Here is a 22,428-nt window from a genome sequence, read left to right as displayed (position 1 = left end):
TTATTATTGGAACCTCACTGTTGGGATGCCTAATTCTAATGCGCCATTAGTATCCTTTTGAAGATACCTCCCTCCGAACCATGCGCTGCTGAGCAACTGTTGGCTTTCCCCGTTGTCCTACTTTAAAAGCTGCTCTGTCTCCTTTTTAAAGGTTAGTGCCAGCAGTCTGCTTCCACCCTGGTTAAAATGTAGCCCATCTCTTCAGAAGAGAATCCCCCCTTCCCCCAAAAGGTTCCCCAGTTCCTTACAAAATTGAATCCTTCTTCCTTACACCATCTCATCCACACATTGAGACTCCAGAGGTCTGCCTGCCTCTGGGGACCTGCGTGTGGAACAGGGAGCATTTCAGAGAATGCTACCCTGGCGGTTCTGGATTTAAGCTTACCTAAGATCCTAAATTTTGGCTTCCAGAACCTCCCTCCCACATTTTCCTTTGTCGTTTGTGCCCACATGTACCACGACAGCCTGCTGCCTCTTCTTTCCGAGTCCAGATACAGTCTGTCTTGGTGGCTGTCGAGGAGCAATCTGGAGAAGGGAGTGGATCTGGAAACTCCAGATTGGGTCGGTGGTAACTACAGATGCTCTGCCCAAGGATGTTGGTAGTAAAGACAGCCTGGAGACAAGAGTGGTACCCAGAGCCTTGGAGTTTCTGCCCCTGATTAGGGATCGCATGATCAGGGTGTTCTTGGACAATGCGACAACGAGTGACGTACATCAACCGCCAAGGAGGAACCAGGAGTCAAGCTGTGGCTCAGGAAGCTCAACTGTTTCTGTGAGCAGAGTGCTACCTCGAGGGCCTGGCAGCCTCTCATGTCGCAGGAGCAGACAACGTACAGGCAATTTCTTAAGTCGACAGCAACTCGATCCCAGAGAGTGGGAACTGTCCCCGGAAGCCTGGCATCACATTTGTGCCAGATGGAGTTCCGCAGCTGGATCTCATGGAGACCTGGGCGAAGGCAAAAACAACAAAGTTCTTGAGCTGCAGGAAGGAAGCCGGGTCCATAAGGCTGGATGCTCTGGTGTGCCCCTGGCCAATGGGGATCCTTCTCTACATGTTCCTCCGTGGCCTCTCATAGGCCGTGTATTATGAAGGATAGAAGTACATCCAGGAACAGTAGTGCTAGTGGTGCCGGAATGGCCATGTCTGCCTTGGTTTGCGGATCTAGTTTGTTTGGCGGTAGATGGCCCTCTTCGTCTGGCTCATCTTCTGGGACTTGTGCGACAAGGGCTCATCTTTTCAGATTGGGAAGATTATTTTTGTCCTGCAGCTTGGCTTTTGAGAGGCAGCGCTTGCAGATGAACGGATATTCAGAGCCAGTCATTACCACCGTTTTTTCCAGGTCAGAATGGCCTACATTAGGTATGGAAAATCTGAGTCCTGGTATTTATAGCAAGGCCTTGATTCTCTGCAACGGTTCCTCATATTTTCTTTTCTTCAATTGGGCCTGTCCAAGGGTTTGGCCTACAGTTTGCACGGTGTGCACGTTTCAGCTTTAGGCTGCCTCGGGTAGGGGCGGGGTATGTCTTTGACTACCCACCCTGATGTCATCCAGTTCCTAAAGGGGCTCAAACATGTTCATCCTCCAATGCAGAAGACTTGCCCAGGTTCTCTGTGAGAAAGCCTTTGGTATGAGCTTCGTTGACGGATTTGACATTAAAGATGGTTTTCCTAGTGGCTACTTATTCTGCCAGGCAGATTTCGGAGCTTCCGGCTTTGTCTTGTCGTGATTCTTGCGTATTTCCAGCGACAGTGTCCTTGCGCATGGTGCCCTCCTTCCTGCCAAAAATGGTTTCTGCATTTCATGTAAATCAGAAAGTGGAATTACCGGGGTTTCCGGTTTGATCTAGAGACTCAGCGGAGGGTACAGATCTCCATCTTTTGGTTGTCCGTTGTACTTTGTTACGCTGTCTGAAGGTCATTAACTCCTTCTGCTGCTCGGACCACCTCTTTGTCTTATATGGTGGACCTAGGAAGGGGGAGAGAGCTTCTAGAGCTACTTTGGCTCATTGTTTAGAGGTGGCTATTTGTTTGTCCTAAATTTGTAAGGGCTACTCCATTCTGATGGGTTTGAAAGCTCATTTGACTAGAGCTCAGGCGGCCTCTTGGGCTGAGTGTCTGTTAGGAGATCTGTAGCGCCACAGTGTGGTCCAGTCTGCATACTTTCACCAGGCATTATTGCCTGGATGTTCGAATGCAGGAGGATGTTACTTTTGGCGAAAGTGTGTTGAGAGCGGGGCTTTCAGGTTCCCGCCTGGTGAAGGGTGGCTTTGGTACACTGGACTGCTCTGGGTATGTTCAAGAAAGGAAAATTTAATTCTTACCTGCTAATTTCGTTCCTGTAATTTATTTTATTTATTTATTTATTTAACAGTTTTATATACCGAAGTTCTAGTAACAAAGTTACTAATCAATTCGGTTTACATTATAACAATAAAAATTGACAGTATATAGAATAATGTCTTACAGAGAACAGGGAAGATTGTAATACCAGACTTCAGTCCAGAGGCCCACCCTGGTATTGCTGCCGAAAGACTGAAGGTTTCTGTTACCTCTCTGGATATTTTTGAAGAGTCTTACTTACCATTATTCAGTTCTTTAGTTGTTCATTTAAGCAGTTGCTTGTGGGAGCAGGTTGGCTTCTAGCTTTGGGGCATCCAACCCTACACGGGTTTGGGATTCGCCTTAGCATAAGGAATGTTAGTTGATCTTGAATTGGGTACAGGTCAATACTGAGGGACTGCAGGTGGCACTCTGTTATGTAGCAGTGCCTCAAAGTTTTGTTCTCTGCCTCCATCTGCTGGTAGGGATGCATAAACTCACTGGTCTGGACTGCTCTGTGGTATTACAGGAACGAAAATGATCAGGTAAGAGCCAATTTTCCTTTATTTTTATATGCATGCAGCTTCTGAGATGTAATAGTTGCATTGTTTCTAGAGTATTGCCAGAATGGGAGGGGGTGGGGAAGGGAATAGATATCTGAGAAAATTGGAAAATTGTACCATGTTACTGTATAAGCCTAAGGCAGTTCTTTCTCTCTTGTATTGTATGCTATTATGGTCAAACATTAAATTGAAAAAAAAATTATAATCCGTATTGAATTAAGACATTTTTTGATATTTTAACATATTGGGAATCTATTAAATATGTAGCTTTTTTTTTATGGATAACATCTAAAGAACAAAAAATGTAAAATCTGGTTTAAATTTAAAAAAAATCATTGAATTTTTATCCACCTGGTGTAGCCACCAAGCTGCTATATATCACTACTGGGTTTAGAGCTATTGCCTGTATTCTAAATGTGGACAAGCTAGCGTTAGCTGTAATCTTCACTTAGGTTTGCCTGTTTACTAATTAATTTTGTTTATAATTGGATTATGACTTTCTTGCCATTTGTTAGGGCACTCTTTTTTTTTTTTTTTTTTTTTTCTCCCCCCCCCCTTTAAACTATTATTGACTTTCATATTGTTTCACTGTTGCATTCCCATCTCATTATGTTGGTAATGTCATAAACAGTCTTTCTACCAAACCTAGTTCAATCAGAGCCAGCAGTAATGAGAGAAGCTCAAAGAAGCAGGAAGATACTACTCGGTCCAACAAAAAATTGATGCAATAGCAGAGCTTGAAAAAAACCCAGCTCATCTCTAAATGCTTCCTGAGCTATCGGTTAGTGTACGTGATATGAGGGGTTAGGGAACATGTCTGCTAGTGTGCAACTCATGCCCCTCCCCCCTTCTCCCATACCTATGGGGTTGGCCAGGCTACAGACAGTTCTGCCTAAAACTTCCTGTACCACACAATACGAATTGTTCAGGGATGACATGTTTTATTCACAGAATTAGACTTCTCAGACTTTGCAGACTTAGTATTTAGAAAAAGGAACAGTACCTATTCTCTTAATATCCTTGCTACTAAGCACCAGTTTATACTAAAGAAAGATCGGTATCATTAGTGGCTTTAAACATGCTATAAACCTTAGCCTGCATAAAGTAGTAATACTGGGAGCTAACTTGCTAGCCCCATCTGACTTTAGTAGATTCCCCTCTGTTTACTTCCAGAGCAGTCTCTGCCTGGAGGCCTCAGGGACTGACTTGAGGGCAGGCTTGCTTCATTGGTTCTGGTACTGGCTGAAGACGTCTCTCTCTACTCTGGGCTGTCCAGACTTTGTGGCAGGGCTTCCCTCTTGTCAGTCTCCTGGACTCTCCCAGTCCTTTTCCGCAGGGACAGGGCAGGGGTTACCTCCGAGTAGGCAACTCCTTGGACGACTCAGGTTTCTGCTCTAAGGGATAAAATTTGTTTTTCTCCTGTCTGCCTTGGTTTTTATTTATCAATAACCAACCTCGTTTCCTTGTACAACAACTCTACAACCAACAAACCATCAAGGAAACCTCTTGATATGTGGTTTTTTTGTGCTGTTGCTAGCCTGGTGATTTCAATGTGAAGGCGCTGCTCACGGTAATGAATTCATAAGCAGTAACACAGGAGTTTAGCGCTTGTTGACAGCAGATCCGCAATTTGGATACCAAATAATTTCTTCCCCCGTGGCCCCTGAAGCAGGCAGCTTTCTCGGCCCATGTCGGGCAAGCGGAAGTGGACCCACACGGCAGCGGCAACAATTGAACAGATATAAAGATAAGTTAACCTCTTTTAAAAGTTAACATCAAAGAAGGGTCGGACCGCACAAACGGGAGAACGACAAAGCACAGGTTTTAAGGAGTATTGACATAAGAAAAAAGAAAAAAAGTCTGGTTGTTAAAGCAAATTAAAGAATAAAAACACGGGAGCTAGCTAATAGGGTCAGCCAAAACAAGAGGTTGATTCTGAGCTAGCAACCGCACAAAAAAACCACATATCAAGAGGTTTCCTTGATGGTTTGTTGGTTGTAGAATTGGTTTTTATTTAGACAGGAGTTTAGTCTACAAGCAGATCTTGATCAGCTGCCCAGTATTGTTCAAGATAGGCAAAGTTTTTTGTCTCCTTGCTTTCAGCTGAGACGGTACTTCTTTGCTGGGGCACCTGTCATTATCTATCTCTTACAGTCTGTCCTTAATAGATTAATATTTTGTTGCTTTACGTGGTAAAACATGGGCATCTGCCTTCATTAGAAGGAACAGAACACAATCTTTCTGCCAATATATGGCCCAGAAGTGGAAGTGCTGCATATTCCACAGCCACCTGAAGGGTCACCCACTCTAACCTTCCTCCCAATGATCGGATCCCTCGCTCCCTCTCCTTGTAGCAACCCATTTGCTCCTTTTCCTTACACCCTACCAACTGCCACCACCTCTGCCCCCTTCTGTGATCTCTCAACTCTTGAAGCAATGAGTTGCCATTCTCATTTTCTACTGGATCTCCTGGTATGAGATGCTAGCACTGCCTGGTAGTGTGTGTATGCAGTAACTATGGGTCATGGTGCCTCATACTGGCCTAACTAATAAGCGTCTTTATTTTCTGTACTATAAACGCCAGTCAAAGCGCAATTAATTAAATCAATACCCCCACTATAATGTTGAATAAGGGACCTTCATAAACCTGGCTTTGTTTGCAAATCATCACTGAAAAAGTCTTACTGTGTTTTGATTTTCAGTTTTCGGTTGCAGAGAAAATTCAAAATATGTAGTGCTAATTAAAGTCCAACTTAGCTTTGGAGCGGTGGTGTCCAAAATCAATCCGACCGTGTTTTGTAAACCTTTTCCTGCTTTGGGGGTACCCATTCTGAGTCTGCCTTTCCACCGTGCGTTCCTTAGCATTATGGCATTTAGTTGATCATGGAGCCACCATCAAATGTCTGAAAGCAATGGCAACTACCCACGTTGTGTTATCTTTTTATTTCCCTCCATCCTCTGACTAATAAGTCTCCGGTGTATTTTTTTTTTTTTTTTTGAGCCCTTAGCTACAGCCCAGTCATCCTAACTTCTGGCTGTACTTGTCATTTAACTTTCACTTCCTAAAATAAATAGCTGATCATTTTTTAGCTATTTATTTATTTATTTATTTTTATGTGTATTTAGCAATTTATTTTTAAGTGGAAGACTTTAGGGAGTCCTTAAAAATACCAAACTTCTTCATTGCAGTGCCATGGACCTGAATATGAAGCCAAAGGAACAAGCTAAAGAGGCAATGTCTGAACCAGTGCAAAAAGTAACGAAAGAGAGAAAAGTTATTAAAGAAATGGCATTGTTAACTGTCCAGGAGTTTGAAAGTGTTCCTGCGTAAGTACTGAAGGGAAATGTCCCTATGCTTTTCAGTTTGTTGCGGCCAAAGTGAATTTCTGCTCTGTGGATTTCACAATGTACAGAGAATGCTGTGTATGAGACTAGAAAATCTGAGAGAACAGCTTCAAAATGAGCACAAATATCTGCACTTGGCATGCAGTGCATGCTTCTGAAGTCTTTACTGCCTTGTCTGCCTGATTATACAGTGGCACACATATCTGTGTTCACTTTTTAGATATTATAAAATGAACGATGCATGTTCTCATTTTCAACCTCCTCCCGCCACCAGTTCTGTATGGAGCAATGGCTGCTGTTGTCGAATGAAAAAACCATGAATATTGGTCATGTATCGGTCAACCCGAGTGCTTAAGAGTCAGTCCCCTGTCTTTTGTCTGCAATAGACTATAGATATAGTTTGTGCACTCTAATCATTTACCATTTTAAATAATTCTTATAATGTGAGTGTATGTATGTTCATATACGTATATGTGTAGATATATACACTAGTACTAAAAGCCTGCCTAAGAACAGGGAAATACTCTGAAGTGTAGGAAGTGCGTAATTGAGATGTGAGAGTAATCATTCTGAGCTTGGGTGAACTGTGGTGGTAGAGAGTGGATTGACTATTCAGAGAGAGGGCGGGGCTAAAGGTTACAGCTAGAGAGCGGGATAGAGCTCAGTTTACATATGTGATGGTAGAGTGTGGATTGAACAACAGAGGGGAGGAGCTCAGTACCCATAAGGACAGAAGGATGGAGCTGGAGAATATAGGGAATAAGAAATGAAGCTCATAAAATAAGATATGCCATACTGAGTCAGACCAAAGTTCCATCAAGGCCAGTATGTTGTTTCCAACAGTGGCCAAGTCACAAGTAACTGGCAAGTACACAAAAAATTAGATAAGCAACAACAGTAGCTTCTGATTTATTAATTACCGTAATAGCAGTTTATGGGCTCTTTCCTCTAGGAAAGGTTGAAGAACCTGAATATGTATACCCTATAGGAGAGGAGGAGCGGGGGTGATATGATATGGACCTTGAGATACTTGAAAGGTTTTAATGATCCGTGGTCAACACACCTTTTCCATTGGAAACAATTTAGTAGAACTAGGGGTCACGATTTGAAACTCCAGGGAGGAAGACTTAGAACCAATGTCAGGAAATATTTCTTTACTGAGAAAGGGTAGTAGATGCCTGGAATGCCCTTCCAGAGGTAGTGGTGAAGACTAAAACTGTGAAGGATTTCAAAGGGGCATGGGATAAACACTGTGGATCCCTAAAGGCTAGAGGATGGAAATAAATAAAGCTTGGGGGTAACCTGCACGGAATGGCAGTTACTACCTTGGGAAGCTTGCTGAGCAGGCTAGATGGACCATTTTGGTCTTTTTCTCTACTTCCCCCTTCTTCAAAGGGGAGACTGGCTCTGCTCTCTAGACCTTCAAGACGCCTCATGCACATTTTAATTACTCTGTCACATCGCAGATTCCTGTGATTCCTAGTAGGCCCAAAACACTTCCAATATCGAGTGTTACCTTTCGGCCTAGCATCTGCCCCACGCGTCTTCACCAAATGCCTCATGGTGGTAGCTGGCTATCTTAGGAGCCAAAGTGTCCACGTCTACCCCTATCTGGACGATTGGTTGATCAGGGCTCCCATTCGGCAAAATGCACTGACGTCCCTTCGCCTCACTTTGCATTCCCTGATCTCCCTAGGGTTTCTCATAAACTATCAAAAATCCAGGCTAGTTCCTTCGCAAACTGTTATCATTCATAGGGGCAGACGGACACTCTAAGAGTAAAAGCTTTCCTACCTCAGGATCGATCTCTCACTCTCGCTTCTCTGGCCTTTCGACTGCAGTCTCGACAACATTCAACTGCACGTCATTTCCTGATAGTATTGGGTCATATGGCCTTCACAGTGCATGTCACTCCCTTGGCTCGCCTCGCCATGAGAGTAATGCAGTGGACGCTAAGATCGCAGTGGACTCTGTCTTCTCAGCCAATGTCCTCCACAATCCGCATCACCAAACAGCTCCGCCTATCGCTAGCTTGGTGGGCAAACCAATCCAATCTGGTACAGGGCCTTCCGTTTCAGATTCCAGAACCTCAAATAACCTTAACAGATGCCTCCAACCTCTGCTGGGATGCTCACGTCGCACACCTGCAAACTCAGGACATCTGGTCTCCAGTGGAAGTCAAACACCAGATAAATTTCCTGGAGCTTCGTGCAATCAGATATGCTCTCAGGGCTTTTCAGGATCACCTCTCCAACCAGGTCATCCTGATTCAAACAGACAACCAGGTGGCCATGTGGTACATCAACAAGCAGGGAGGAACGGGCTCCTATCTCCTGTGTCAGGAAGCTGCACAGATATGGGCGGACGCCCTTTCCCACTCGATGTTCCTCAGGGCCACCTACTTGCCGGGAGTGGACAATGTATTGGCAGACAAGCCGAGTTGCACTTTTCAACCGCACAAGTGGTCCCTCAACCCCACTGTAGCGGACTCAATATTCCAGCGTTGGGGTTACCCTCACATAGACCTCTTTGCGTCAATTCACAACCGCAAAGTAGGGAACATCTGCTCTCCCACCCGCAGCCAACACCGCCAGCCCAGAGATGCTTTCTCCCTCTCGTGGGCCAGTGGTCTCCTTTATGAGTACCCTTCACTTCCACTCATTTCAAAGACTCTCGTGAAGCTGTGAAGGGACAAGGGACTAATGATTCTCATAGCCCCTCATTGGCCACGCCAGGTCTGGTTTCCAATTTTCCACGACCTATCAGTGCACATGCACATTCCTCTGGGGAAGGACCCGCTTCTGATCACTCAGAACAATGGCTGCCTTCGTCACCCCATCCTCCAGGCCCTCTCTCTGGCTGTCTGGATGTTGAAAGGTTAATCCTTCAACCTTTTAACCTTTCAGAGCCGGTTTCCCGTGGCTTCATGAAAGCCTTCCATAAGGCAGTCTTATCGTTATAAATGGAACAGGTTTACGGGATGGTGTTCTTCCATGTCCATCGATCCCTTCACTTGTCCCACACTGAAGTTTCTGGACTATCTCTGGCACTTGTCAGTCATGCCTCAAACCTTCGTCTATCAGGGTACATGTCAGTGCGGTAGCCGCCTTCCATGAAGGTGTTTGGGATGTACCCATTTTAGCACAACCCCATGTCACACGCTTTTTGAAGGGCTTGCTTCACCTTAAATCTCCACTGCGCCCTCCGGCCCCTTTTTGGGACCTCAACATGGTTTTGGGTAGGCTCATGAAACCACCGTTTGAGCCTCTCCAATCCTGTGATCTCCGCTATCTCACATGGAAAGTGATTTTTCTTTTGGCAATCACTTCCGCCCGCAGAGTTAGTGAATTACAGGCCTTTGTCACCTACCCGCCTTACACTAAACGTCTGCATGACAGGGTAGTACTCCGCACTCGCCCTAAATTTTTGCTTAAGGTAGAATCAGAGTTTCATATCAATCAATCCATTATACTACCTACTTTCTTTCCCAGGCCCCACTCAAACCCAGGAGAACGGGCTCTGCATACCCTTGACTGTAAACATGCTCTAGTTTTTTATCTAGACCGTACAACTGCCCACAGGAAAGGCCCTCAATTGTTTGTTTCCTTTGATCCCATCAAATTGGGCAAACCTGTGGGTAAGCAGACTCTCTCCTCCAGGTTAGCGGACTGTATTTCCTTTTGTTACCAATAGGCAGGCATTCTGCTTCAAGACCGTGTTAAAGCACACTCTGTCAGGGCCATGGCAACATCAGTAGCACACCTACGCTCGGTGCCGCTTGCTGACATCTGTAAGGCTGCTACTTGGAGCTCTCTCCACACCTTCGCAGCCCATTATTGTTTAGACAAGTCTGGCAGACAATAATCCATCTTCGGCCAGTCTGTGTTGCGCAACATATTTGCGAACTGAGTTACCAACATCTTTTCGCCAACCCGGTAGGGTTCAGGATGCCCTCTACCAAATTCTGCCCCAGTTGTTGTGCCTGTTGCACGTCTTTAGGTGCATTTGGTGCATTGCTCGGGCATCCTCAGCTCGTTATTCACCCATATGTGAGGACTACCATTCTGCTTGTCCTGTGAGAAAGCAGAGTTGCTTACCTGTAACAGGTGTTCTCACAGGACAGCAGGATGTTAGTCCTCATGAAACCTGCCTGCCACACCGCGGAGTTGGGTTCGCTTACGATTTATTATTTTATTTTTCGCATGTACTTTTACTATAAGACGAGACTGAAAGGGGACCCCTGCTGGCTGCAGGGTTGGTGCTATGCTGGGCATGCCCAGTAGGGGCCAGTCAAAGTTCTGGAAACTTTGACAAAAGTGTTCCGTGATTGGGCTCCATCCTGGTGATGTCACCCATATGTGAGGACTAACATCCTGCTGTCCTGTGAGAACACAGGTTACAGGTAAGCAACTCTGCTGTACTCTTGCTGCTGTTATTGCAGACTGTGCATAAAGCTCTTTAGCTGTGCTTTGTCCAGCAGGAAGTGCACTTTGCCTTCAGAGTAGATGCTGGGTATAGCATCGCAAATCTTATCCCGTGTTTTTGTAATTCAGAACAAGTTGCCGACAGTTCCTTGTGTTGTACCGCCACTTGAGATGAGTGATCATGGAACAATAGCAACAGAGTACTATTGTATTCCAAAGTCCCATATTTATTTATTTAACAGCTTTTTTTATACCGGTATTCATGGGTACATCATATCTGTTTACATAGAACTAAGGGAAATACAAAAAACAGGGGAGGGGAAAGGGAGTAAAGCGAAAATAACAAGAAGGGTGTAATCAACAAAGAGGAAACGGCATAGAATGCAAGTGATTAACCATATGCTTGGTAGGCTGCCAAAATTTCTTTTTGTCTGCCCATTTGGAAATTTGAGCAATCACGTGTCTTTGCTTGTTGATTTCTCTGGCCAGACACAGCCGGTGCACACATTCATTCACCATAGGATTCACCAGAATATCTAGGCCTCCGGCCTCCGAGAGCTGCTTCTCAAAAAAAAAAAGTCTCTCTCTTTGAGTGCTTCCGGAAGCTGATGACTTGTAGATTGTCAATGGTTTCTATTTTCCTGATCCTCTACTCTTTTTCAGTCAGCGCTTTGTTTTCCTTTTATAAGGCCAGAATCTGAACCTCTACTATGGCAGCAAGATCTGTGTGTTGACTCCTGCTGCTCCACTTCCGTCAGCCGCTGTACCTGTGATTCCAAACCTTCCTTAATTTCATCAATAATGGACTGTATTTTAGACAGTTATCCTCCAAAGTAGCTGAGATACTTTTGGAAAGAGTAAATATCAGCCTTTCCTTGGAAACCAGCTTTTTTGGTTTCTGCTTGAATCTGCTGCTATTTTACATTCAGTCTGCTGGCCGCCACTCTGGCACATTTCATACTCCTATCCCATTGTTTATGAACTACAAATGAGTCCAACCGTTTTAGTATATATTCCGAATCCAAAATTAAATACTTTCAGGTATGACTAGATCAACATGGGCCAGATTTGGAGGGGGGGGGGAGGGGGTTTCCAAGGAGCTCACCATTCCCATGTCTGTCTAGTCTGCTCCCATCACTGGAAGTTGAAAGGAGATTTTTAAGGAGTTTTAGTTTAAGGCGTGGCAGGAACTTCCTAAACTTGCAGTCTCTTACCTCAGTGCATCATGTAATCATGTTTTAAATCAAAAAACCCTGTTTCTTCCTGATGTTGACACTCATGTTAATCCTTTTCCCTGTAATTAAATTATTACTAAAAATTGTCTTTTGTGTGTTACACCTAGATTGTAAACTCCATGGAGAAGGGACTGACTGTTTTGTCTTTAGAACATTGTATATACCTAGTAGTGCTGCAGAAATGCTTAATAGTAATCTCTAGTTTGCAGGGGTGCTTGGTGTTTAATATTGTTAGGTCTATTTAGAGGACAGATGTTTTCAGAGATTGCTATATAGGAATGTTCTTGCTTGATTCCTGTTCCATAAGACTATACCCAGTTCCAACCTGGATAGTTCCCACTGGGACTGTCTTACCTGCCTCTAACCTGGGCGCAATAGCTTCTGAGCCAAGATGCTAGAGATGGTGAATACGGTGCCATTTCACAGTCTGCAGACTACATCATTATAGGATGTCCTATTTTCTGTTGCCCTGGCAATTTTTGTGCTCGATGACCTGTTCTGAGGTTGACTTTGATCTGTTTCTTGTGAAATAAGATCATCATACAATATGTGCAAAAATAAATATTTGTGTTTCTAACTTTTTTTAAAACTTTTTTGAGTAAAAATTATGGCCCTGCCGTCCTGTATTTTAAGTCCGTCCGTCCCCCCCGTCCCCCCCCCTTCTCTGAGCTGTGTGAGGACTTGATATGCATTGTGATGCCTGGGTAGGTCCACCCAGCAGCAGCCCAACTGACATAGATTCAGGCTAATGAGAGGAACTTAAAAAAGAAATCTGTTTTTAGACTTAAAAATGTGAATCTGAAAGTGAAATCCTAATGATTTTAACTTGAGACAGGTTTTTTTTTAATACTGTTTTAAGGGCTGCCAGTTTTTTGATGCTTCTTTTGAATACTTTATTTAGAGCTTTTCTATACCGACGTTCATAAAACATATCACATCGGTTTACATAGAACTTGGGTTACTTAACCCAGAAGCAGAAAGCAAAGTTCCAATAAAACTAAAGTGGAAGGAGACACAGGTAGAGATAAGAGGGGTACCAGAGAGGGGTAGGGGTGAAAGGGTATGATGGTTTCATTATACAGAGGAATTTATACAGTGATTGTAAAAAAAAAAAAAAAAAAAGTTATATACAACAGGTTAAAAATGCCGAGGATTATATACAAGGAATATATAAATATATATACAGTAGTTATGTGGCAGAGGGTGCTAAACAGCATACTTCATTAATACCTAAATAATCCTGTCAATTCCCTTGAATTAACTAGTCCCCTTTAGTTACTAAAGTTGTCTGATTCCATTTCAATTTATTTTTAACAAGAAAACAGATCAGTTGATAAAGGCCTCTTTAAAATGCTATACAGTCCCTATGTAGATCCTTACACTGCCAAGGGCTGTGTATTTGAGGCACTCTGTTATGGCATGTGTATCAGTTGAAGTGCTTGTACCTTTACCCTTTGCCATTTCAGCAGATAAAGTAAGTTTTCCAGCAGCAAAGCTGAAGAACAGTGGAGAGAAATTCATTGTATTTGTATATGTAGAAATCTTGATTCATTTAAAATTGCTATTTTATAATTGCATGTGGAATCGGAGACTTGCAAAGAGTTTTCCAATTTACAAAGAAATTGTTAGCAAAGCCAATTGTGCATGGAACAGGCACTTTTGGCCGGCAGCAGTTGGTGTAGAGCAAAGAAACCCTCTCCTGATTTAGCCAGTTGGGATTTCGGAATTGCCACAATGAATATGCATGTGAGAGATTTGCAGACACTGGGTGTCCAGTGTATTTCATGCATATTCATTATGGATATCTAAAAACCCAACCGGAGTAAGAGTTTGGGTTTTAAATCTGTTTTACTACTCTACGTGTCGGCAGTTCTATGCTCTGCTGAAAAAAATTTCTCCTTCGTCCATTTATAATCAGCTGAAGTCTCTGGAGTGGTGCATTCTGATTTTTTATTTTTATTTTTTTTGTTAGGTATATGAAAAATCGTTTAACGTATGACCAAATTAACAGTGCCATTCAAGAAATTAACAAGGCAGTCAAATGCAAGTACAAGGTTATGCAGCAGCCTCTGAAATCTATGAACACTAACACCCGGAAATTGTCCTTCAGGTTTCAGGAAGAGGAAACAAAGGAAACTAAAGGTAAATCTACTTGCAAAAGAGCATGCTGTATGTTTTCTACATTTGGAATTGTCTTTCATTTTTGTGGGTGTCCTCAATTGCTTCTGTGATTGTACTGCCATTTTCTATTTTTTTTTTTCATTTTTTTTAACTTCTGATTAATCTTTTGATATTTTTTTACATGCATTTTTTCACAAATGTCAATTACAAGAAATATGTCATAATACATCATAAGTCAAACAAGTTTTACATTATGATAGAGCAGTGTTTCCTAACTTTCACCGAGGTGCACCTAACCAGTCAGGTTTTCAGGATATCCATAACAGATTTGCATACAGTAGATTGGAGACCTCAGGGTATGCAAATCTATCTCATGCATATTCAATGTGGCAGTCTTGAAAACCCAACTGGATAGGTGTGCTTCCAGGAGAAGGCTGGGTGAAACATGGTGATATTGTATAATTGCATCATCAATTATATAATTGTAGATGAATGTGAAATACTACAGTAAACCTGGTCATTCTCTACTCCTAACTCCCACGCCCCAAAATGGAGTATGCTACAAAACCCCTTTCTCAATCCCAAACAAAATCGAAAGTAGTAGTGCTCTGTTGCCACGGAAGGATCAACCATGGATGTTTGTACCATCAGCAGTTTCTCCATGCATGATTGTATGTTTGTAGAACTTTAGTTTCTCTAGCCAGATGGGAATATCTGAAGAAAGCAAATAACTGAACCTGAAAACATAGAAATATAATAGCAGAAAGACTGTATGGCCCATCTAGTTCACCCACCCATCCAATTAATTTAGCATTATAATTCCCATCACTTCCTTCTAGATCCACTAAATGTATCCCATGCTTTCTTGAATTCAGTTTATCTCCACCTCCTCCACTGGGAGGCTGTTCCACACATTCACCACCCTCTGTAAAGAAATATTTCCTAAAATTACTCTTGAATCTTCCCCTTTAAACCTCATGGCATGAACCGCTCATTCTAGAGTCTCCTTTCCATTGAAAGAGGCTCACCTCCTTGCATGGAAACCTTTGAGATATTTCAATGTCTCTATTATATTGCCCCTTTCCTGTTCATACCCAGATCAGTCCAGACAAGTGGGTTTATGCATCCCTACCAGCAGATGGAGGCAGAGAGCAAAACCTTTGAGGCACTGCTACATAACTGAGTCCCTCAGTATTTCTCTGTCTCCAGCAGATGGTAGTGGTGCATATCTGCAGTTTCTAACCCAGTCAGTCACTCTAGGATCCATACCAAGGGAGCTCAGGTTTATAAGTAGTCTGCGGAACTGTGTCAAAGGCCCTGTTAAATCAAAGTACACTACATCTAATGCTCTCCCTTGATCTAACACTCTGGTCACCCAATCAAAGAAATTGATCAGATTTGTCTGACAAGATTTACCTCTGGTTAAACCATGCTGCCTTGGATCTTGCAATCAATTGGATTCCAAAAATTGCACTATCCTCTGTTTTAGCAGCGATTCCATTCGTTTGCTTACCACAGAGCTCAGCTAATCAGTCTTTAGTTCCCAGCCTCCTCCTTGCTTCCACTTTTATGAACAGGAACCTCATCTGCCCTTTTGCAGTCCTCTAGCACTATTCCAGACCCTAAAGAAGCATTGAAAAGGTCAGCCAGTGAAGCTGCCAAGATATCTCTAAATTCCCTTAGTGCCCTCGGATGTATCTCATCTGGCCCCATCGCCTTATCTACTTTAAATTTAGTCAGCTCCTGAAAATCGATTGGAAGTAAGGTAAACCTCAATCTTATTTGTGTGTGTATTATGTGGTCCTGATCCAGGCCCTTCCATAGTGTACACTTTAGCTTTTTTCTCATTAGCCTCTACATATTTCTCCCTTTGCATCTGAATCCCAGTGCCACTTGTGCATGTCCTTCTATCACTAATATCTTAAAAAAAAAAGTCAAACCCCCCCCCATTTTACTATATTTACTATTTTTTTTCTAATTGAATTTTTACATTCCTGACTTCTCTTAATTTTCCAGGTATTGTTGCCTGTCTTCCTCTTTCTGCAATCTGTTTATGAATGCCAATTTTTCTTCCTTACCTTTTCATCTACTTCCTTAGAAAACCATAATGGTATTTTTCCTCTTCCTTTTGTTTACTTCCCTAACACAAAATTAGTTGTCCTCCTTCTTCCCCTATATTTTCCCATCCAGCTAACGACTCCTTTGGGTGCTTCCCATTTTAAGAAATGTAAATTTCCTGAAGTCTAGGACCTTGGCTTTAGAATGAACCTTCATCTCTTGCATCCTAATAGTGAACCACACCATCTGGTGGTCATTGGATGTGTGTAAATGGAAAATTGCTTAATCATAAAAAGCACATGCTTGTTGCTGGAATCCAATAAATGAACAAATCAGATGGGGCAAAAATTCAGAAACTTGGGCTAAACTGGTCTGATCAAAACTCATGACAAGGATATTTTTATTATAGGTGGCTTTAGTTACAGTTTTTTTTGCTATTTGCTAATAGATATAGAAGATTGGGTTCCTTTTGGTTTCATTCCTTCTGCTTGTGTGTTGGAAGAAAGGTACTATTTTTAGTCCTCCCGTTACGTGGCTGCCTTGATGAAAGCCAGCTACTACTTTCAGCTCTAATGGTGGGCTTTGTTGCACTAGCCATAAGGTATACTGGAAAATGGACTGCAAATTTCTTTTGCATGAGAGTGCAAATATCCTTAATATTGTAGCAACTTTTACCTAATCATATTTTTTCACTGTGACTATTTAAAAAAAACAAAAAACTAGTTGCTACCAGAGATGATGCTTTACACAGCTGTGTTGAGAGATCAGGCATTGATGAAAAAGGAAAATAGCTTACCTTTAGGATTTTTTCTGTATTCAAGTTAATATTGTAACTACTGAATGATCTTGCCCCCTTTCTCCTTGCCTAAATGAAATGTCATATGCTCTTCTTCTAGGTCATTTTTTTATTGTTGATGAAGATATTAAAGAATTCACCCAACTGAAGGTTGACAAGCGCTTTCATGGGATACTGAACATTGTGCGGCACTGTCAGCGCATAAGGGAAGTGCGTACTAAAGGATTGGTGCGTTACATGCTCACCTAATGCAAGGCTCGACTTGTTCAGAAGAGGCATTTGTAGCATGTTAGTTAACAACTCTCCCACACCTGCAACATTGCCACAAGCACCTTGCCAGTTGCCTGGATTTGATGTTAATCGTACTGCAGTTTCACTGTCTGCATCTGTGGTGTGCAAAACTTGGAAGTGGCTCACAAGTTTAATCAGCACATGGAAAATTAAAGACAACCCATCCAGCACTGTCACTTTTTTTTTTTTTTTACTTAAGTTGCTTTTCAACCATTGGTGAAAACTGTATTAACTATGACTATGAGAAGTAAACACTTATTTTGGTTTGTACCAGTTTAAGGGTTTGGACTAACTTTTTTTTTCATTGATCTTTAGTAGGTTCCTGCACAGAGAGAGTAGGAACAACTAAAACTTAAATTAATATTTGGACTTTTAGTGCATCTTTTCCCAAAGGCTGCTCAAGGTGGCTTACTGTAAATATATATTGTTAATCCCTGACCGTGGCTTTTTTTTTTGGGTCTGCTTGGCTATCACAAGAAGGTGGTGTTTGTAGAATAATTAGTATATACTTTAATGTTAGGAATTTGTTACAACAACTATGATAGCTGGAATTGCAGAAGCACAGCAAGAGTGCTCAGAAATCATTTCTATGTTCCACATTATATATATATATATATATAAAGTTCTGATTTCCTATATAATCTGCTTATTCTAACTTTGCATCCAGGGTAAAAAGCTAGCCTACTCCCTACACCCATAGCTGTTATCACGATATTGATCTGTTATTAATTGGAAATTAGGTATTTCTGAGATTATACCAAAGTATAGTGCTATCCAGCCAGTGCAAACTGTTATTCCACTATTTTTCCTGATCTTTTGCCTATCTCTACTTTACTGCTAATACATCAGTTATTCTTATGGTTACATTTATGTATGTGAGTAGAGACTCCAGTTAATTCCCAGCTTACATAATGAAAAGTCATAATTGTAGCTGAAACATTCCCAGTAGGATACTTTGTTCCCTCTTGGTTCTGCTTCTGATTTTTGAAGGTCACATAGTGAACTGCAATTCCCTTCTGGTTCGTAAAGGTGGGAGTATGATCTTTTACCAGCTCTATACAGGGCAAGAGACAGTCAAGAGCCACACATTCCCTCATTTCTTTTCACTTACACAGCATTATTCAAATTCCGGTACAGTGGGTTTGTTACATGGTTTTAAGATATAATCCACATTGTATAGTGATGTTGAAAACTGTGGAAAATAAGTTTTTGAAATATCTTTCCAAAAGCACTTGCAATCTACGTAAGTGGTTACCGGAGCCAACAGCCAATTAAAATGACTTCCCGAAAGCCACAAGCATTGTCAGGGGGGAAAGTGGGATTGAATCTTTCTTTTCAGCCCATTGCTGTAGCTACTTGACCGCTGCTGTTTTGTGTATGATGTTTTTTGTAATATTTGAAAAGCTTATTGGGCTATAGTGTAGCAGTTTAGAACATAATATATGCCCTGTTGGGTCAAAGCATGGCAGACAGTCTGCCAGCAGCTGCCTTCTCCAGCCAGTGACATTAAGGACTGCTGTGTACATTTCCCCCACTTTCACTTATAACTAAAGCAGTGAAGAAGAAAAAGTGTCAAATGATTTTGATAGCCTGCTGTTGGCCTTGCCAAGTTTAATTTCCCTGGCTGCAGTGACTAGCTGTTCAACATCTGGTAAGATTATGCATATTCCCATCCCTGATCACACAGAGCAAGGGCATCTTCTACATCCCAATCTTCAGTACTTGGTTCTGATGTGACTGGATGGTTAAAACAAGCTATTTCCTAGTGTACAGCAGATGGACTCAGGACCAATGGGTATAGTGCACTCCTGACAGCAGTTGGGAGACGGAGTCAGATTTCAATCTGACGTCAGCCTACAGGTACCCATGCAGGAAGCTCTGCTCTTCAATATTTCTCAGTCTCCTAAGCAGTTTGGGACTCTACACACATTTGCACAGCGTTAGAAAATCCAAACCAAAGAAGAGAGAAAAATCTTACATCTACAATAGTACCCCGGACCTCTCTATCTCCAGCTCTGCCCCTCCTCAGATGGGCACCTCGGGAACGCCGCTGGGCTCAATATAGACCCAAGAACCTTTTTCCTGGGTGGAATTCTTCAAACCTTTGTCCAGGCACAATCTGTGCCACCGGTGACAGCCACAGTCTCCACCAGAAGACCAAAACCTTCCAGGCCCCCCTCGGCCTCCTACAGACAAAAGGCCTCCCCTTAGGGGACACAGACACTTCGGAGGAAGAGCCAGACTCCCTGGAGGAAGGGAAGATCCCTCCAGGAACGGAACCATACTGAACCATGATGCGTTTCTTCTCCAAAGACAAGTTATCAGATCTCGTGTCTCTGATCCTGAAGACTCTGGCCATCCCAGGCGCAAGCACCGCAGCAGAGCCAAAGATGAACTCTGTTTTGGTCAGGCTTCGTCAGGCCTCATGCCATTTCCCAATGCTGCAGGCCATACAACAACTGATTGACCTGGAATGGAATGCTCCGGAGGCCAGTTTCAAAGGAGGGCGGGCCCTAGAAGCCCTATACCCCCTGGAACCCTCAGCCAAAGAACTCCTGGGGTTCCTCAAAGTGGATGCCATGGTCTGCACTGTCTCAAAGCGCACTACCATTCCAGTCGAAAGAGGAGCTGTACTCAAGGATGCCCAGGACAGACGTCAGGAATCCATCCTTAAACAGTCATTTGATGTTGCAGCTATGTCCCTGCAGATCGCTGCCTGCTGCGCTGTGGTGACACATGCCTGTTTGTCACTTTCCAGGGACGTGACCACATCCGTCGAAACATTAGAACCGGCGATATCTTTCCTCACAGATGCGACCTCCAACCTGGTGCGCACCTCAGCCGGGGGCGACTCATCCATAGTGGCAACCAGAAGGCAACTCTGGCTCCGAAGTTGGTCAGCTGACGCGACTTCCAAGAGGAAACTCATGAGAATGCCTTTTAAAGGAGCCCTCCTGTTTGGAAGCGAACTGGAGAAGTTAGCCGACAAATGGGGCGAATCCCCAGTCTCGGTTACCGGAGAACAGGAACAAAAGAAACCAACGCCCCTCTCCCCGAAGATCCAAGGGCAGAGGATCCCAGTGTCTTAGACTGTACAAAAACACATACCAAGCACCTCGCCCCGCAGGCAGGGGCCAGTCCTTTCAGAACAGACACAACAAGAAGGGAGCTGGCTCAGGTCCAGGCCCCAGCCGCACCCCACAATGAGAATCAACAGACCCATTCACAGGAAGAAGCCATAGGGGGCAGGCTTGCCCTATTCTACCAAAGAAGGGTCGAGTTAACGTTGGACAAGTGGATCCTAACCATCATTCAAGAGGGATACTACCTGGACTTCCACAGCATCCCTCCAGACAAATTTGTTAAATCCCATGCCACTCCCTCTCCAAGAGGACAGCAGTGGAAACCACACTGACAAAACTACTCGCCCTAAAGGCGATAACCTCTGTCCCACGCACCAACAAAATACTGGACACTATTCCATCTATTTTATCGTCCCCAAGAAAGAGGGAACATTCCAGCCCATCCTGGACCTCAAGTCCGTCAATTGCTACCTGAGGGAACCACACTTCCGCATGGAAACCCTATGTTCTGTCATAAGGACAGTACAGCCTGGAGAATTTCTGATCTCTCTGGATCTGTCAGAAGCCTATCTCCACATCCCGGTTCATCAGGACCATCGGTGCTTTCTACGCTTCGCGATTTTGGACCATCACTACCAGTTCCAGGTGCTACCTTTTGGACTAGCTACTGCCCCTCTGACGTTAACCAAAATCATGGTTGTAGTGGTGGCGACACTGAGGCAAGAAGAAATCCTCGTACACCCGTATCTGGACGATTGGCTGATCAGGGCAAAATCTCCAGAGGAAAGTCATCAGGCGACCACCAGAGTCAAAAATCTACTGCAGAATCTCGCATGGGTCGTCAACACAACCAAGAGCTGCCTGCAGCCCTCCCAATCACTAGAATACCTGGGAGTCTGGTTTGACACCAAACAAGACAAGGTCGTTCTTCTCCTTACAAAGAGAAGGAAATTGGACCAGTTGCGAAAACTGAACTGTGCTCGCCCCAAGGTATGGGACTACCTCCAAGTCCTTGGCCTCATGACATCGACCCTAGAAGTCGTTCCATGGGCAAGGGTCCACATGCAACCACTACAACGTTCCCTACTGTCATGATGCAATCCGATGTCCCAGAACTACTCCGTTCGCCTCCAGCTACCGGCAGAGGTTCAGACCCAGCTCCATTGGTGGCTACAAGACCAACTGCGCAAGGGAGTAAGACTATCCCCACCAATCTCGGTCTTACTCACCACGGAAGAAGGGGAAATGGCCTCGTGGGCAACCATAGCTCGCTGGATCAAAAAGTTATCAAGGCGGCCTATGTAGAGGCAGGAAAGCCTGCACCTCTACAAGTCAAGGCCCATTCCACAAGGGCCCAGGCAGTGTCCTGAGCAGAAACAAAAATGCTGTCAACCGCCGAGATCTGTCGGGCGGTGATGTGGTCCTCCATTCACACCTTCTCGAGGATGTTCAGGCCCGGGAGGACACAGCATTCACAAGGGCCAGTACTAAGTGGGTCATGGGCAGCCTCCCACCTGGTTCGGGAGTAGCTTTTCTACATCCCATTGTCCTGAGTCCATCTGCTACATGTTAGGAAATGGAGAAATTACATACCTGATAATTTCGTTTTCCTCGAAGGTGTGAATGGAGGACCATGTCGCCGCCCGACAGATCTCAGCAGGTGACAGCATCTTGGTTTCTGCCCAGGACACTGCCTGGGCCCTTGTGGAATGGGCTTTGACTTGTAGAGGTGCAGGCTTTCCTGCCTTTACGTAGACCGCCTTGATCACTTCTTTTATCCAGCGAGCTATGGTTACCCGCGAGGCTGCTTCCCCTTCCGTTCCAATGGGATGTAGAAAAGCTACTCCCAAACCAGCTGCCAATCCCCGAGAGCAAGATAAGCACAGGTAAGCCAGACTTTACCCCTAGTCTAAGACACCCACAGTTGCCGGGTGTCGGCATTTCTCGGTTGAGTGCACTGGCTGTCTTCAGTTAGAAATCAGTTGAACCAGGCCAAGTTAGCCAAGTTAATGAAGTTATTCAAACACACACACATCCACAATTGCTTTTCGAGGAGAATACTGAAGAGCAGAGCTTCCTGCATGGGTATATGTAGGCTGACATCAGATTGAAATCTGACTCCGTCTCCCAACTGCTAGCAGGAGTACACTATATCCATTGATCCTGAGTCCACCTGTCTACACTAAGGAAAG

General features: G+C 43.7%; 1 protein-coding gene across 4 annotated transcripts in view; it reads left to right on the top strand.

Moving 5' to 3' along the window:
- Nucleotides 1-17,432, top strand: part of SKA1 (spindle and kinetochore associated complex subunit 1) — a 47,242-nt gene extending 29,810 nt beyond the window's left edge. For all 4 annotated transcript variants that reach the window (XM_029580084.1, XM_029580090.1, XM_029580096.1 and 1 more), the window contains exons 5-7: nt 6,073-6,210; nt 13,860-14,029; nt 16,963-17,432. In XM_029580084.1, coding sequence (XP_029435944.1) covers nt 6,073-6,210; nt 13,860-14,029; nt 16,963-17,111 — 457 coding nt within the window. In that variant the 3' untranslated portion in view covers nt 17,112-17,432. The remainder of the gene's footprint in view (nt 1-6,072; nt 6,211-13,859; nt 14,030-16,962) is intronic.
- Nucleotides 17,433-22,428: the final 4,996 nt, after the last annotated feature.

The sequence above is a fragment of the Rhinatrema bivittatum genome, chromosome 1 (genome assembly GCF_901001135.1).
Source record: "Rhinatrema bivittatum chromosome 1, aRhiBiv1.1, whole genome shotgun sequence".
Classification (NCBI taxonomy): domain Eukaryota; kingdom Metazoa; phylum Chordata; class Amphibia; order Gymnophiona; family Rhinatrematidae; genus Rhinatrema; species Rhinatrema bivittatum.
The sequence above is the reverse complement of the archived record's forward strand: the minus strand, read 5'-3'. Positions and strand labels throughout refer to the sequence as shown.